General features: G+C 41.6%; 1 protein-coding gene across 12 annotated transcripts in view; it reads right to left on the reverse strand.

Moving 5' to 3' along the window:
- Positions 1 to 16,745, reverse strand: part of LOC137379700 (ataxin-7-like protein 1) — a 269,395-nt gene that overhangs the window by 24,238 nt on the left and 228,412 nt on the right. For 10 of the 12 annotated variants that reach the window (XM_068050924.1, XM_068050922.1, XM_068050921.1 and 7 more), the window contains 5 exons: positions 14,264 to 14,346; positions 13,678 to 13,934; positions 10,105 to 10,297; positions 9,872 to 9,993; positions 7,053 to 7,995 (listed from right to left, as the gene is read on the reverse strand). In XM_068050924.1, coding sequence (XP_067907025.1) covers positions 7,053 to 7,995; positions 9,872 to 9,993; positions 10,105 to 10,297; positions 13,678 to 13,934; positions 14,264 to 14,346 — 1,598 coding nt within the window. The remainder of the gene's footprint in view (positions 1 to 7,052; positions 7,996 to 9,871; positions 9,994 to 10,104; positions 10,298 to 13,677; positions 13,935 to 14,263; positions 14,347 to 16,745) is intronic. The other 2 variants (XM_068050925.1, XM_068050923.1) reach the window with 1 other exon arrangement.

Below are 16,745 nucleotides of genomic sequence, written 5' to 3' on the forward strand. Positions count from 1 at the left end.
CTCTCATTAATTGCTTTAGCTTTAGTTTAGTTTAGAGATACAGCACTGAAACAGGCCCTTCGGCCCACCGAGTCTGTGCCGACCATCAACCACCCATTTATACTAATCCTACACTAATTCCATATTCCTACCACATCCCCACCTGTCCCTATATTCCCCTACCACCTACCTATACTAGGGGCAATTGCTAATGGCCAATTGACCTATCAACCTGCAAGTCTTTGGCATGTGGCAGGAAACCGGAGCACCCGGAGGAAACCCACGCAGACACAGGGAGAACTTGCAAACTCCACACAGGCAGTACCCGGAATTGAACCCGGGTCGCTGGAGCTGTGAGGCTGCGGTGCTAACCACTGCGCCGCCCCAAAGCTGTTTAAAAGATTGTCTTCAAGTTTAAAACAGTGAAGTGGTTCTATTTTTTTTTCATTTTTAAATGTACTACTTGACCAGTTGAGCATTTTCTGTTAGTCATGTTTTGCACTGCTCTCATCTTCACCAGGGTTTCATGTTGCACAATTACTAAATAAAGGCACAGAATAAAAATTTTAAATATTGGTGAAATTTCTGCTCAAAAACACTTACAATCAATAGCACAGTACAACAAATAAAAAAACTGAAAGTATTAATGCGTTCTAGTTATGTGACATTATTTATAATATTAATGTTGATCTCATTTGCCCAAATCCTCATTAGTTTTAAGCTGCCCTGTACAAAAGAACGGATGACATCTGATGACTGACTTCAATTATGTGCAGAGACTGGAAGTTCTGGGGTTGTTCACCTGAGAACAGAGGAGATTAAGAGAAGGTTTGATAGAGGTGTTCAAAATCACAGATTTAAGTTGATTTGCAAAAGAACCAGAGGTGACACTAGGGACAAAAAAACTGCAGAGTGAGTTTTTGTGATCTAGAATGCACGGCCTGAAAGGGTGGAGAGAAAGCAGATTAAATTTAAATTTTCAGAAGAGAATTGGATAAAACTTTGAAGGGAAAAAAAACCAGGATGACGAGGAAACAGCAGGAGAATGGATCCAATTGATTGCTATACCAAAGAGTCAGCACAGGCAAGATGGGCTGAATGGCCTCTTTCTGTACTGTAACATTCTATTGGATTCAGAACCAGTACTGACAGACATCAATTTCAAGTTAATATGCACAAGATAGAGTTCTAATTCTTCTTCTTCTTTGGCCTCCTTTTCTTGAGAGACAAGGTTAAGCGCCTGGAGGTGGTCAGTGGTTTGTGAAGCAGTGCCTGTGGTGGCTATAAAGGCCAATTCTAGAGTGACAGATTCTTCCACAGGCACTGCAGATAAAATTGGTTATCGAGGCTGTTACACAGTTGGCTCTCTCCTTGCGCTTCTGTCTTTTTTCCTGCCAACTGCTAAGTTTCTTCGACTCGCCACTCTTTAGCCCCGCCTTTATGGCTGTTCACTAGCTCTGACGATCACGGGCAACTAACTCCCACGACTTGTGATCAATGTCACAGGACTTCATGTCGCGTTTGCAGACGTCTTTAAAGTGGAGACATGGACGGCCGGTGGGTCTGATACCAGTGACGAGCACGCTGTACAATGTGTCCTTGGGGATCCTGCCATCTTCCATGCGGCTCACATGGCCAAGCCATCTCAAGTGCTGCTGGCTCAGTAGGGTGTATAAGCTGGGGATGTTGGCCGCCTCGAGGACTTCTGCGTTGGAGATACGGTCCTGCCACCTGATGCCAAGGATTCTCCGGAGGCAGCGAAGATGGAATGAATTGAGACGTCGCTCTTGGCTGACATACGTTGTCCAGGCCTCGCTGCCATAGAGCAAGGTACTGAGGACACAGGCCTGATACACTCGGACTTTTGTGTTCCGTGTCAGTGCGCCATTTTCCCACACTCTCTTGGCCAGTCTGGTTATAGCAGTGGAAGCATTTCCCATGCGCTTGTTGATTTCTGCATCGAGATACTGGTGATAGTCGAGCCTAGGATTGGTGAACTCTTGAACCACTTCCAGAGCGTGGTCGCCGATATTGATGGATGGAGCATTTCTGATGTCCTGTCCCATGATGTTCGTTTTCTTGAGGCTGTTGGTTAGGCCAAATTCGTTGCAGGCAGCCACACAGTGGCGCAGTGGTTAGCACCGCAGCCTCACAGCTCCAGCGACCTGGGTTCAGTTCTGGGTACTGTCTGTGAGGAGTTTGTAAGTTCTCCCTGTGTCTGCGTGGGTTTCCGCTGGGTGCTCCGGTTTCCTCCCACAGCCAAAGACTTGCAGGTTGATAGGTCAATTGGCCATTGTAAATTGCCCCTCGTGTAGGTAGGTGGTAGGAGAATGGTGGGGATGTGGTAGAGAATATGGGGTTAATGCAGGATTAGTATAAATGGGTGGTTGTTGGTCGGCACAGACACGGTGGGCCAAAGGGCCTGTTTCAGTGCTGTATCTCTAAATAAATAAATAAATCAATCAATCCTGTCGATGAGTCTCTGCAGGCACTCTTCTGTATGGGATGTTAATGCAGCACCGTCAGCAAAGAGGAGTTCCCTGACGAGGACCTTCCGTACTTTGGTCTTCGCTCTTAGACGGGCAAGGTTGAACAACCTGCCATCTGATCTTGTGTGGAGGAAAATTCCTTCTTCTGAAGACTTGAACGCATGTGAGAGCAGCAGGGAGAAGAAAATCCCAAACAGTGTAGGTTCTAATTACACAAACCAGAACTAGACACTGTCACCACACATACAATAAAACCATGATTGCATCAGCAATTAGTATATCATTGTAAAGAATAGCTAATGGCAAAACAGGGATCCTACTGGATAGGAATGCGAACCCAGAGGATTTACTGAAACTCAGTGAAAAGATGAAAACTCAGAAATGGCTCACAGTACTAAAGAAATGAATATGACTGAAACTAAATATTTTTAAATATTCATTAAAAAAAAAAATTAAATCGCAAGTAAAATACTTTTTAAGGCAACCTAATTATTATGGGTGATAATTTCAATTAAAAAGAATTACTCATTTATATTTCCACATTCACAAGTATAGAACTGGGATAAACATTTTCTATTGCGAGTGGAAACACTCTACTGACATCACGAACATGAAGATTAGGGAATTGTCCGTTCGCCATGCAGTTACACAATGTTGGTTTGGTTACCAGTTGAACTTTACATTTTTATAACAGGCTGTGCCAAGTTTTTCAGTGAAGTGCATAATCCATCCAGTAAAAGCCCCTGGGAAGGACAGCATTACCCCTGAAATAATCAAGAGTGCCAAGCCTGCTATACTCTCAGCACTACATGAACTGCTATGCCTGTGCTGGGACGAGGGAGCAGTACCCCAGGACATGCGCGATGCCAATATCATCACCCTCTATAAAAACAAAGGTGACCGCGGTGACTGCAACAACTACCGTGGAATCTCCCTGCTCAGCATAGTGGGGAAAGTCTTTGCTCGAGTCGCTCTGAACAGGCTCCAGAAGCTGGCCGAGCGCGTCTACCCTGAGGCACAGTGTGGCTTTCGTGCAGAGAGATCGACCGTTGACATGCTGTTCTCCCTTCGTCAGATACAGGAGAAATGCCGTGAACAACAGATGCCCCTCTACATTGCTTTCATTGATCTCACCAAAGCCTTTGACCTTGTCAGCAGACGTGGTCTCTTCAGACTACTAGAAAAGATCGGATGCCCACCAAAGCTACTAAGTATTTCCATGACAATATGAAAGGCACAATTCAACATGGTGGCTCCTCATCAGAGCCCTTACCTATCCTGAGTGGCGTGAAACAGGGCTGTGTTCTCGCACCCACATGCGTTCAAGTCCTCTGAAGAAGGAATTTTCCTCCACACAAGATCAGGGGGCAGGTTGTTCAACCTTGCCCTTATAAGAGCGAAGTTCAAAGTACGGAAAGTCCTCATCAGGGAACTCCTCTTTGCTGACGATGCTGCTTTAACATCTCACACTGAAGAGTGCCTGCAGAGTCTCATCGACAGGTTTGCGGCCGCCTGCAATGAATTTGGCCTAACCATCAGCCTCAAGAAAACGAACATCATGGGCAGGAGGTCAGAAATGCTCCATCCATCAATATTGGCGACCACGCTCTGGAAGTGGTTCAAGAGTTCACCTACCTAGGCTCAACTATCACCAGTAACCTGTCTCTACATGCAGAAATCAACAAGCGCATGAGTAAGGCTTCCACTGCTATGTCCAGACTGGCCAAGAGAGTGTGGGAAAATGGCGCACTGACACGGAACACAAAAGTCCGAGTGTATCAGGCCTGTGTCCTCAGTACCTTGCTCTATGGCAGCGAGGCCTGGACAACATATGTCAGCCAAGAGCGACGTCTCAATTCATTCCATCTTCGCTGCCTCCGGAGAATACTTGGCATCAGGTGGCAGGACCATATCTCCAACACAGAAGTCCTCGAGGCGGCCAACATCCCCAGCTTGTACACTACTGAATCAGCAGCGCTTGAGATGGTTTGGCCATGTGAGCCGCATGGAAGATGGCAGGATCCCCAAAGACACATTGTACAGCGAGCTCGCCACTGGTATCAGACCTACCGGCCGTCCATGTCTCCGCTTTAAAGACGTCTGCAAACGCGACATGAAATCCTGTGACATTGATCACAAGTCGTGGGAGTCAGTTGCCAGCGTTCGCCAGAGCTGGCGGGCAGCCATAAAGACAGGGCTAAAATGCGGCGAGTCGAAGAGACTTAGTAGTTGGCAGGAAAAAAGACAGAGGCGCAAGGGGAGAGCCAACTGTGCAACAGCCCCGACAAACAAATTTCTCTGCAGCACTTGTGGAAGAGCCTGTCACTCCAGAATTGGCCTTTATAGCCACTCCAGGCGCTGCTTCACAAACCACTGACCACCTCCAGGCGCATATCCATTGTCTCTCGAGATAAAGAGGCCCAAAGAACATATAGACCTGCTGTAAAAGCAAAAGTAAGCCAACCAAAGGGTGCAAATCAGGTTCAAGTTCACAATTCCACAAACACTGACCTCTTGAATTTCACTAAAATGCCGATGAGTTTGTGAAAGGGAAGGAAACCAGTTGATCGGAATTCTCATATATGGTTCTTCCACAGCACCTCCCAAACCGATAACCTGTACCATCTAGAAGGACAAGGATAGCAGGCGTATGGAAACACGTCCACCTCCAAGTCACACACCATTCTGAAATGGACATATATTGCTGTTCCTTCATTATTGCCTGGTCAAAATCCTGGAACTCTTTACTTAAAAGCACTGTAAGAGTACTTTCACCACACGGACTCCAGCTGTTCAAGAAGTTGGTTTACCATCACCTCCTCAATGGCAACTAGAGATGGGCAATAAATGCTGGCCTTGAAAGCAACACCCACATCCCCTGAATGAATAAATAAAAATCAATTGAAAAAAAGTTTGCAACCTTTGTGTTGCTCCTGTACCTATCCTAGTAGCTGGTTTAAGACTAGCTTTGACAGAGACTTGGCAGAAGGATCCCACCCCCTCCCCCCCACTCTTCTCTCTCTCGAAGAATGTGCATAGCATGAGAAGACTTGGAAAAAATAGCAAATGGGAGGTCCTGTCTCTATTGATCTGAATTCTGCCCTTTTAGATGAACGTAAAGATCCCATGGCACTATTTCGAAGAGGAGTTGGGGAGTTATCCATGGTGACCAGGCCAATATTTATCCTTCAATCAATAGCATTAAAAAAAACCAGATTATCTGGCCATCATCACATTTCTGTTTGTGAGAGATTGCTGTGTCTAAATTGGCTGCCACGTTTCCTACGTGATTACAGTTCTACAGTGACTACTCTTCAAAAGTACTTCACTGCCATTATGTGCTTTGAGACGTTTGGTGGTCATGAAAGGCACTATATAAATGTAAGTCTTTTTTGAAATGTCTTATTTGAGGTTGACGTATTTCACTGGGCTCCCTAACAATTGCCTGAATTCAATTGTAGGTGTCTTAATAGGTCTGAAGTAAAAGCCATCTTCAAAGATAGGTTTGGTTTTAAACCAAATGCCCTGTGAAATACGAAGGGTTACAGATTCATATTGAGATTACTTCTTTCTCTATTAGTTCTTGTTAAAATTATACAAAGATATGAGCCTTTATAACTCACCAAAACCATTTTCATTTTCACAATTGTTAATGTTAAGACATGGGCTGCATTATGTCAGGAGTGTCCACAAAGTCCAGGCAACTCAGTTCAGTTTGCACATACTTTTTTTACTTGCACAATTGTCAAATTTGAATTTTATAAGCCTGAATTTGGAAAACTATTTTCTTAGTACTGTTGTCTAAATACTAAATCAGAATACCAAGATCTGCTGATATTAACAGCTTGAAAGATATGCAAATTATGGGCACAATAGCATTGTGGTTATATTACTCAGCTAGGAACCCAGAGGCCTGGACTAATGACCCAGAGACATGAGTTTAAATTTAAATTCAGTTAATTAAATAAATCTGGAATAAAAAGATAGTATCATTAATCATGAAAACAAAACTATTGGATTGTCGTTACAAACCCACCTGGTTCAGTAACTTCCATTAAGGAAGGAAATTTGCAGTCCTTACTTGGTCTGGCCTACAGGCAACTCCAGATCCACAGCAATGTGGGTTGACTCTCAACTGCCCTGTGAAATGGCCCAGCAAGCCGTTCTGTTGTATTCAAGGAGGCGGCTCATCACCACCTTCTTAAAGGCCATCAGGGATAGCAAATAAATGCTACACCTGCCAGTGATGCCCACAACCCATGAATAAATTTTAGCAGGTATACTGATTTAAATTTTGTGTTTTAGGCTCAATTGTATAAAAAGACTTGCATTTCTATTGCGCCTTTCATGGCCTCAGGAGAATCCAAGGCGCTTTTCAACCAATTAAGTACTTTAGTTGTGTCATCACTTGCAATGTAAGAAATGCAGCAGCCAACTTGCACACAAGACCCTACTAACAGCAATGAGATAAATGGTCAGATAATGTGTCATTTTTAGTGATGCACCTAAGCAGTGCATAAAGGCAAAACATTTAACAGTAGATTAAGTTTTCTGAAAGAAAGATGTCAAAATCAGAATCCTTACCTGGCGAGAGACAGAATTGTTTGAAGATTCTGAGACTGAAGACATAACGTTGGCAGCACTTCGTTTGTGAACACTGTTCATACCAGGCATTTTGGTTATTTTACTGGATTTACTGCTGGAACTAGAGTTTTTACGCTTTTTCCCTTCTGACTTGTCAAAAGGAAGGGGCAGCGAAGACATAGCATTGTGTGCCGCTAGTGCATGATCCCCTGGGTGCTGCACCAGGGAAGAAACAGAGAGAGTGGGGTCAATACTGCTCACCACCATGCTCATGTGTTTAATAGAGTCTGTCGAGCTGCCAGGCAAAGAAGTCCGTCCTGAGGGGTCTATTTTGGCACTGAGTGCGTTGGTTCCATTGTTCGTACTGTGCACAGACATTGCGCTGTAGGAAGATGTTGCAGGAAATGAGTTCAATGTGGTGACGGGGTTCAGCACGCAGTTCCTTTTGTGCGACCCTGAAAATGATGAAGTCGAAGATGAGGTCTGTAACGCCGATGGAAATGGGGAGGAGACAGGAGGCGGCGGCGGTTTCTTCCTCTTGTTACATGAGCCCTTGTCGCTACGGGAAGATAGGTCCTTAACTCTGGAGGATCTGCTGGTTTTTGTTTTCGGCGGTTTACTGAGCGACGGGGAAGGTACAACAGCAGGTACCGGTGATAATAACGACGGGGCCTTGAACCCAGAGTCCATCAAACTAAACGCAGTTGCTGCCTGTGGAAAGGCAGCAGTGTATGACATGATGGAATTAGTGTCCACCGTGGTCACAAAACCTGCTGATGACAACACAGGGGCTGTCATTATGCAAGGCGGAGTGATTGGTGAGCTTGAAGGAAGATAAACTGCAGAAGGGCTGCTTAATGGCTGTAGCACTGATGCTGAGAAAGCCGTGGTAATAGGCGCTGCGGGAGATGGCATAGGGCTGTCTGCGGCAGGAGGGATTTTCCTAAAATTATTCATGGAGGAGAAAAAAAGACAAAAGTTTTTATGCTTAATATTTCACTTGCAATATCGACATTTGTAAAAATAAATCAATAACTCTGACATAAAAGACAGGGAAAACAGATTTTTTAATTGCACTTGTTTCACAGTATGGGATTGATCATTTATTTAAGAACATCTGAGGGAAGGGAAGATTTTCTCTGTTTCTAATTTGTAGCAAAATCAAAGACACTTTTATCAAGGTTATGTTCACAATTTTGCAATTAATTACACACAGAGGAAATCTCCCCCCCCGAGGGCAATGCAGCCTTGCGGCTGATATGATTTTCTGGGTGCTACCTGTCTGAGCCCAATTGAAGACACCTTGATGGGCTCGGAGGAGGAGCCCTTCAGAGGAGGATTATTCTTCAAAGATGAGTTTGGATTTCAGTCAAATACTGTGGGAGATACAAGGAGTTCCGGATTAATATCCAGATTACTTGCTACAGGCTGCTCAACTGGCCTTGAAGTGTTTGTCCAGCAATAAAAGGGACAGATTTAAATCCCAATAAAGCTTGACAACCCTCTTTGCCTGTCAAGCACATGATGACTTTTACCTTTTCTCTGTTGGCTCAACCGACCTAGGGAAAAACTGAAAGTCTCATGTCAGAACTTGAGAGCACAGCCCTGATAGCCGAATTCCGCCAGCAGCTCAATAGGGAAATGTTTGTTAATGACGCCAAAGATCCACTCGGACTGTTCTTCTACTGGAAGAAGCACAGGTGTGGTGTTGTGAGATCACAGAAATGAAAGATCAAAGAAAAACAAACCTTAGGACTTGAATAATTTGTACATTTCTAGTCATTACTGAAAACAGCAAACATCAATGTGATGTTACACTTGTGTGCAACCAACCGTTCTTTATTAAAAGATCAGAAAAGTAATTATTTACATTAGGCAAACATATACTTCAATAATATCTAAGTGTACTCTGACCTGTGAGTTCACATATATTTGTATTCCTCCATCTCGCCCCTCCTTCCAATCTATTCCCACTTCTTTCTCCCATACAAAGCATCTTGCCTCTTTACCTCAAGGTAAGATACAGATGTGAAAAGTCTCTGGGCCAACTTCTTTCATTCTCCCAGAAAGATCCTACAGTCTCCCCATCACAGCATCCAATTTCTTAATTGATTCCAGGTTTTTTTTTTCTCCACTACCCTACCAAGATTTCTATTCAACACGCTGGTCATTCTTGTGAAGAATTTCCTGACATCAGTCATAAATTTACTTTTAATTATAGCTTGAACTGGTGCCCTTTGATCCTTAGGTTACCTCAGTCACTCCCTTTCAAAATATAATAATGTAAGCCTCTGCAATCTATCCTTATAACTCAGTCCTGTGGCATTAGGGTGAGCCCTGTGGCTCTTTTCTCAGCTGCTTCTAGTTGCCATCAACCAGATGCATGGTGCAGTCCTGAATACGAACTCCTGCTTGGTTGGAACACCACAATTCAGTAGCAGGAAGGCAAAATTACACGGGGCATGATGGCCAATAAGGATTTTTCCCTCTACTAAGACTGAAGTTCCCTGACCAATCGTTTAACTGAATTGACAAGTGACCCAGACGACTTGAAAACCAATTTCCATCACAACAGGAACCAGCCTTGTTACCACCAGATTATTCAGCCATACATGTAGCAAGTTACATAAAATGTACACTACAGACAGGCTATGGGGAAACACACCTGATACTTCTGGCTTTTATGTACATTACATTAAAAAAAAATCTTCTTTTTGTACAGTATTTTTCAACACACTCATTAGGTGTTTATCAGGGGCTGAAATATAACCTTCATGTTCAAAACTGTTCTCATAAACTAGGGTGAATATCGGACTCACTTCCACATCTGTGAATTTAGGTGCTTTTCTACCATTGAATTAAGTGCCAGTCGAAAACGGTCCCATCGTCTGTCAAAGACATAGAAACCTCTGCCCATCAAGCGACTCCCAAAAGTGCAATACTACAAAACAATGCAAAGCAATTATTTAAACCATACATTTTGAGATTAAAAAACATGAACTCAAGTGCTGAAAACAAATAATGAGCTATTGAAGTAAAATACACAACATACTCCTAGTGGCCTCGGGTGATGCCCAGAATAATGACAGTCCAGTTTTTCAGATTCCTCTGCACCATCCATTTCTCCTTCATCACTGGATAATCGGCTTGCTAAGTCTCCAATTATGGGCAATGGCAGTTCCAGTGCTGTTGCGTTGTTGGATGTACTACCCATATTATTTATGCTGTTGGTAGATGAAACCCTGCTAAAAGCAAAGGACAAATATTCAATTCATTTGAGTGTATTTCAGATATTGAAATTTTGCTGGAGGGCGGGACAAAGGAAAAAAACCCCCACAGAATTACACAGAAATTACAATGCACAGACCATTTGGCCCAACCAGTCTACGGTGATTGCTTCAATCACTGACTCAAGTCACGGAACACAAGCTCACAAGCCTGCTCCCTGTCCTAAATCCCTTACATTTAATCTTATATCTGCCCCTCATTCTAGATCCCTCAATCAATGTAAACAGTCTGTTTCTATTTACTTTGTCCCATTCCATCATAATTTTCAACACTTCTAACAAATCATTCCAGAATACTTTACTCTAAGAAAAGTAGCCTATTTCTTCGTATTTGTACTTCCTCATACCAGGCAGCATCCAAGTAGATCTGTGCTCTACCCTCACAATCCTTTCTGTAGTGTGCAGTCCAAAACTGTGGTCTTAGTAAAGTTTTATACAGACTCATCTCCCTCTTTATATTCTATTCTGCTTTCCATAAAACATGTGACATCTTCGAACAATTTAGCAGCTACCACCATCGCAACAGCAATCAGACAATCCAGCATAGGCTGGGCATTGAGCCAAAGACCAGACTTAATGCTGTGGCTTCAGTACTCCACGCTTTAGCCAGCATAGCAATGGAGACGTGTGAAGTCCAACTGTGGCATTTTTATACATAGTTCCATCCAACACAAACTCCATTAGAACAAAAAAGGTAGAAACAAATGTGCCCTCATAACTTGCTTTAAGTTTTTGGCAAAATCACCTTACTTCATTTGTGGTTTTTATTAATGCTACTGCATTATACATCATACATTAAAGAGCAGAGATGAAACTAAAAAGAAAACAAAATGATGCACAATTGGTCATATCTTAGTTAAAACTCTGTAGTTGAAATTAACTGACAGACAGATTACTCACCAAGGCATTGTCAATCCTCAAATTAAGCTCTCGTTCACCTCCCATAAATACATTTGTACAGAACGTTTCTAGATGCCTGTCCATTTAAGAGAGCATCACATCATTCCATCATGTGATCTTCCCTTGTGCTCTATTGTCTCGCTGTTTCATTTCTCCCTCACCCATACCAACTCTCTAAGCTCTTTTCAATGACTGAGGCCAAATAAAAATATTTGTCGATCAAATAAATAAAATCTATTTTAGATTATTGTGAGTAGACGAAAACTACCCGTATCATATAGTTTCTTCATTAAGGTAAAACTGTCTTAACAATAATGAGGTCTTTTCAAAAAAAGTAATAAAACAAGGACATTTAATGTTTTTGTTTTATAAACATAGGAAGTGCATTATGCAGAAAAGCTTACACATCAGAAATGCCTCTTCAATTCAGATCACTGCTGAAAATGAAGCTGCTAAACTTAATTTGAAGGAAATTACTACACCTTTAGTGAAAAAATATTTCACCATCTTTGCTCCCCTATATATTATGGATAATTTCCCAACAGAAAGTGACAAAAGACTTTTGGTATTGTTTACAATCATTTCTTTACAACATTGATGTGGCCCCCAATATGAGCAGAATATGCAATGGAATGGAGCAGGTTCATCGTTTTACTATTAAGTACTACAATCTAAATTCAACCCACTGCAGCCATTCAAAAGTCTTTTGCTCCTTTCTCTGCTCCTGGTACAAAATTTTCACTCTTCCGCTGAGGAAAAACAGCATTCAGAGCACGATCATTTTTGTAATCAACAGTATAAGAGAATGCTTCACAGTTCTCAGTTAGGATGCCATCCTTTTTCGGGTCTTGGTTGGGTCATCATAGGCCTCAAAAAGTTTAGGGGGGATATATGTGGAAAGTTCTTCACGCAGAGGGTGGTGGGTGCCTGGAACGCGTTGCCAGCGGAGGTGGTAGACGCGGGCACGATAGCGTCTTTTAAGATGTATCTAGACAGATACATGAATGGGCAGGAAGCAGAGATACAGACCCTTAGAAAATAGGCGACATGTTTAGATAGAGGATCTGGATCGGCGCAGGCTTGGAGGGCCGAAGGGCCTGTTCCTGTGCTGTAATTTTCTTTGTTCTTTGTTCTGAAAAGGTAGAGAGGCAGCAACCCTACTATCTCCAGAATAGTATACATAACAGAGGGTCCTTAGATAGAACATATCTCTATCCAAACTGTGCCCTGAGAATAACTCACCTATCTTGAGTTAATTGGAAGCCCATAATATGAAACATTTGAAGCTCATGGGTATGCATTTTACACAATTAGCATTCCCTTTGCCCTTGTTCCATGACATCTTTGTCATTTAATCTTTCCTGCCCTCTGTCCTATCACACACCTTCCCTGTTGTTCTCCTTCCCCCCTCCCCCCTATCACTTGCTCAAAGCCCACTATATTTTTAAACTTTGCCAGTTCTGATGAAAGGTCACAGACCTGAAACGTTAACTCTGTTTCTCTCTACACAGATGCTGCCAGGCTGCTGAGTATTTCCAGCACTTTGTTTTTATTTCAGATTTCCAATATCTGCAGTATTTTGCTTTTATTTATGAAACAGATAAAATACTGTGCAGTAATTCTCTCCCTCAAGCAGGCATAGTGAACTGAAGATCATATCAAATGATGTAATGCTTCCTTAGATGTATAGGAACCTATATACCTTCTCCCTTGAGTTTTTCAATTTAATGATTATTACCCAAAGTATACTGAAACAACTAATGAAGGTGCATTTTGTTCAGGTACAAATAATCTTGCACCAAACAATTACAGAATCCTTCTGAAAGTTTTGACTTTTTTTTGTAAAGGATTGATATATAACAATAATTTGCGGAAAATGGTTTCCAAATAACATATTCATTTTGTTACTTATTTCAATAGCATAACTGGCTAAACCACCCAGTATTGCACTATTATATAGTAATGGATCAATAAATTACCTCCTATTGTAGATGTCTCATACTACTGTGTGTGTACAGGACAGAGTTTTAACTGAATTCATTATATCTTGTAGACATTATCAGGAAAGAAATGTATTGCTATTGGTGCAGTGTGCGCAGCACAAGACAATGAAAGACCACTGCTTCTTTTCTCTGTCCAGCTGGCAGTGAAATTGTAAATTTCCTCCTCTCCCTGATTAGACATCATGCTTTAGCATCCTTGCTATTCTGGAATTCTTACATGACATTTGAATCTGTAGTTAGAGGCACAAATTCCAGGACAGGCTCATGTCAATAAGTGAACATGCACTCCAGTTTTCTTTGAAATTCAGAATGCCATTGTAAGCAGAAGCACATACACATGATACAGGATGCAGCTTGCAATCACTGGATAACTTGTTGAGTGGTTATGTTAACTTACAGAACAGTTGTAAACAATGAAATCATGTTATAACTCACCTGGCAAGGGCAGTATTCAGCAGTCTAGATCTTGCTGGCAATGTAACTTTAGACTCCAGACCAGAGTTTGTTAAAGATCCTGTAACCTGCTCTTGTGTAGGCATCGACTGGCTCTGATGAGTTTCCTTTGACACTTGTAGGTGTTCCTTGTCTTTTACAGTTTCTTTCTCCCTGGAGCGAGCTTTGTGTTCAGCAAGAAGAATGTCAAACTGTTTCCTTCGCCCTGGCACTGCTCTCCGATGATTAAGTGAATGAGTCTGTGTAGAAGCCAGAATAAAAAAAATGACAGAAATACCAGATGCTTGCAATCATGAAGTAGGTTAAAAGGATTAGCTTAGTTGTAAATATTATGCCTTACTATATTTTCGAAATGTTTCAAAGCACCAAACATTCCTGATGTGAAGTGGCTGTTGCTTTGTTAACAATGATTTCAAACTCAAATTCTAAGTAAATTATATAACATCGATACACATATGCATTTTTACATGCATATTCAATAACAAGCTGTAAAATATATTTCCTTTCTAAAATTCCAATAAAAATATCGAAAAATAAGTCAACCAATTACTTTGGGCAAAAGGAATACCTTGCATGTGAGTGACCTTGTACATGGTTTCTTTGTCTCAGGATCCATAACACCACAATGTCTGTTGGGGTCAAATTCCCTCTCTGTTGAAATGAAAATAAATTGAATTCAGTAGAGTGACTGTTGATCATGGCCAGACAGATTGAGTTTTGCCACAATATCTCTAGCTGAATTGATTATAAAACACACAAAATTACAGAGGTTTATAATGTTCCAGCAGAGGCAAAATTCTCAAAGTGTTCAAGTTTATTAATATTCTGCTTAATATAAGGTATTATTGAGCCTATAAATTTGAACTGAGATACATTAGGCAAGTTCAAACAGCAGTCAAGCATTTCACTTCAAACTTGTAAACATCTTATATTATTTGTTCAACCCTTTTTAATAGGTTGGTTTTTGTGCAGTCATGAACCAGTAGCCAGGAGAGCTGGTTCAGTAATTGAAGCTCCTCCACTTTCCAGCCCCAACACTTTAATTGTGGACATGTCATATAGCTGGACTCTGAATTGCACAAACAGATCACATCAATGCCCAGTGGAATATATCTCCACGCATAGCTCAGTTGAAAAGCAATGACCAAATCCATCGTGCATGAAGCAGACACACCAGAGCGTGCAGAACTGAAAACAGTCACCAGAGATACAAGATGATCTCCTACAACCTGTATTGTAACAGTAAAATTATGCATTTTACTGCTGCTTATTTTGAGCTTGCAATATCATTGACACAAACAGCACAGATGGAGGCCTTACTGCCCATCATGCCTGTGCCAGGTCTTTACAAGCCCTGTCCAATCAGACCCACTCCTCTGTTAAATTTTCCTTTTGAAGTACATATTCAATTCCCATTCAAATATTACTATTGAATCTTCTTCCACAATCCTTTCAGGCAATGCATTCCAGTCATAACAATTTGTTGTGTAAAAATTTTCTTCTCATTTCCTCTGGTTACCAACCCACCCACAAATGAAAACAGTTTATCCTTATTTACTCTATCAAAGCCCTTCATGACTTCAAACATTTTTATTAATTCTCTCCTTAAACTTCTTTGCTTGAACAACCATCCCAGAGACTCAACATAACTGAAGTCCCTTATCCCTGGTACCCTTCCAGTAAATCTCCTCTGCATCCTCTCCAGGGCCTTGGCATCCTTCCTGAAGTGTGGTGCCCAGAATTGGACACAATATTCCAGCTGAGGCCTAATGATTTATAAAGGTTTAGCACAACTTCCTTGCTTTTGTACTCTATATTCTTTATTTATAAAGCTCAGGATCCTGAATATTTTTTCCAACAGTCTTACAAATTGTCCTTCCACCTTCAAAGATGTGTATGTTTATGCTTACATGCAGCACAAATAAAAATTAAGAAAACAGAAAATATCATTCACAGAAGTAAAATACCAAGTCAACGTACTTTCCTAATTATTTAACCCAAAGCTTCAGATTTTGAAATATGTTAAAATACCATTACCTTATCCTAAGTAGTTGAGAGCCTGTATGCCACTAAGTATTTCCTGCCCTTCGCAATACCTTTGAATCCACATTTATTGCTTACCATGCACATTGATTCTGCACCAGCAACTCACACCTGTAACTGTTCCCACATGCACTTCCTGAAAGAGTTTCACCTTACAAAATCCTTGTTGAAATGACGCCAGGGATCAGCTGCAGGATGGCTGCTTGCTTCTCACTTCTAACCTTTCAAGTTTGCTTCTTTACCTGCTGGCCATGATGTCATATAATAGAACAGGGCAAACTTGAACTGGAAGAAGCCAATGAAAAGATCAAGTTCTTGACTGCACTTGAAGATGCTATCTTGAAGATCACTGGACCAGAATGCATAGAGGAAGTACAAACAGGTAAAGTTGAAGGTCTCCCCAAGCTCTGGACGATTACTATCTTTCTCATGTTCTTCCATCTCACTCTACACATGCACTCATTCATTGTTTCACAGGCATACACTCAAGGACAAGGTCAGGTTGCACAGTGTAGTCTCAAGTAATGAATATTTAAAGAGGTGTCATGCAGACAGCAACTTATGTTGCTCTTCAAATACATAGATGTGTTACACATAACAGTGACAGATCCCAGTCTTTCAAAGAATGGAAGCACTCTAAGTCACTCCTTCAATACAAGCACCGGCACAGGTGCATCCATCCTAAAGGATTTAGAGAGTGAGTTACAGGAAGGTCTACCAGATGAATCATTATAACAAGGAGCGACAGGTGGCGATGGCAATGCAAAGAACTTCCATTTATGTAGCATCTTTCATGTCCTCAATATATCACAATCAATTAAGTTAGTACACAGTTATGATGTACAACAACACAGCAGTCAATCTGCACACTTGATAAACAACCAGAAAATTTGTTTTAGTGCTGTTAGTTGAGGGATAACTATTCACAATATTGGGGGCAACACCCCTGCTCTTCTTCAAATAGTAGCTTGGGATCGTTTACATGAACCTGAGAGGGCTGAGGAGCT

Source organism: Heterodontus francisci, chromosome 18 (genome assembly GCF_036365525.1).
Source record: "Heterodontus francisci isolate sHetFra1 chromosome 18, sHetFra1.hap1, whole genome shotgun sequence".
In the NCBI taxonomy this organism is placed as follows: Eukaryota; Metazoa; Chordata; class Chondrichthyes; order Heterodontiformes; family Heterodontidae; genus Heterodontus; species Heterodontus francisci.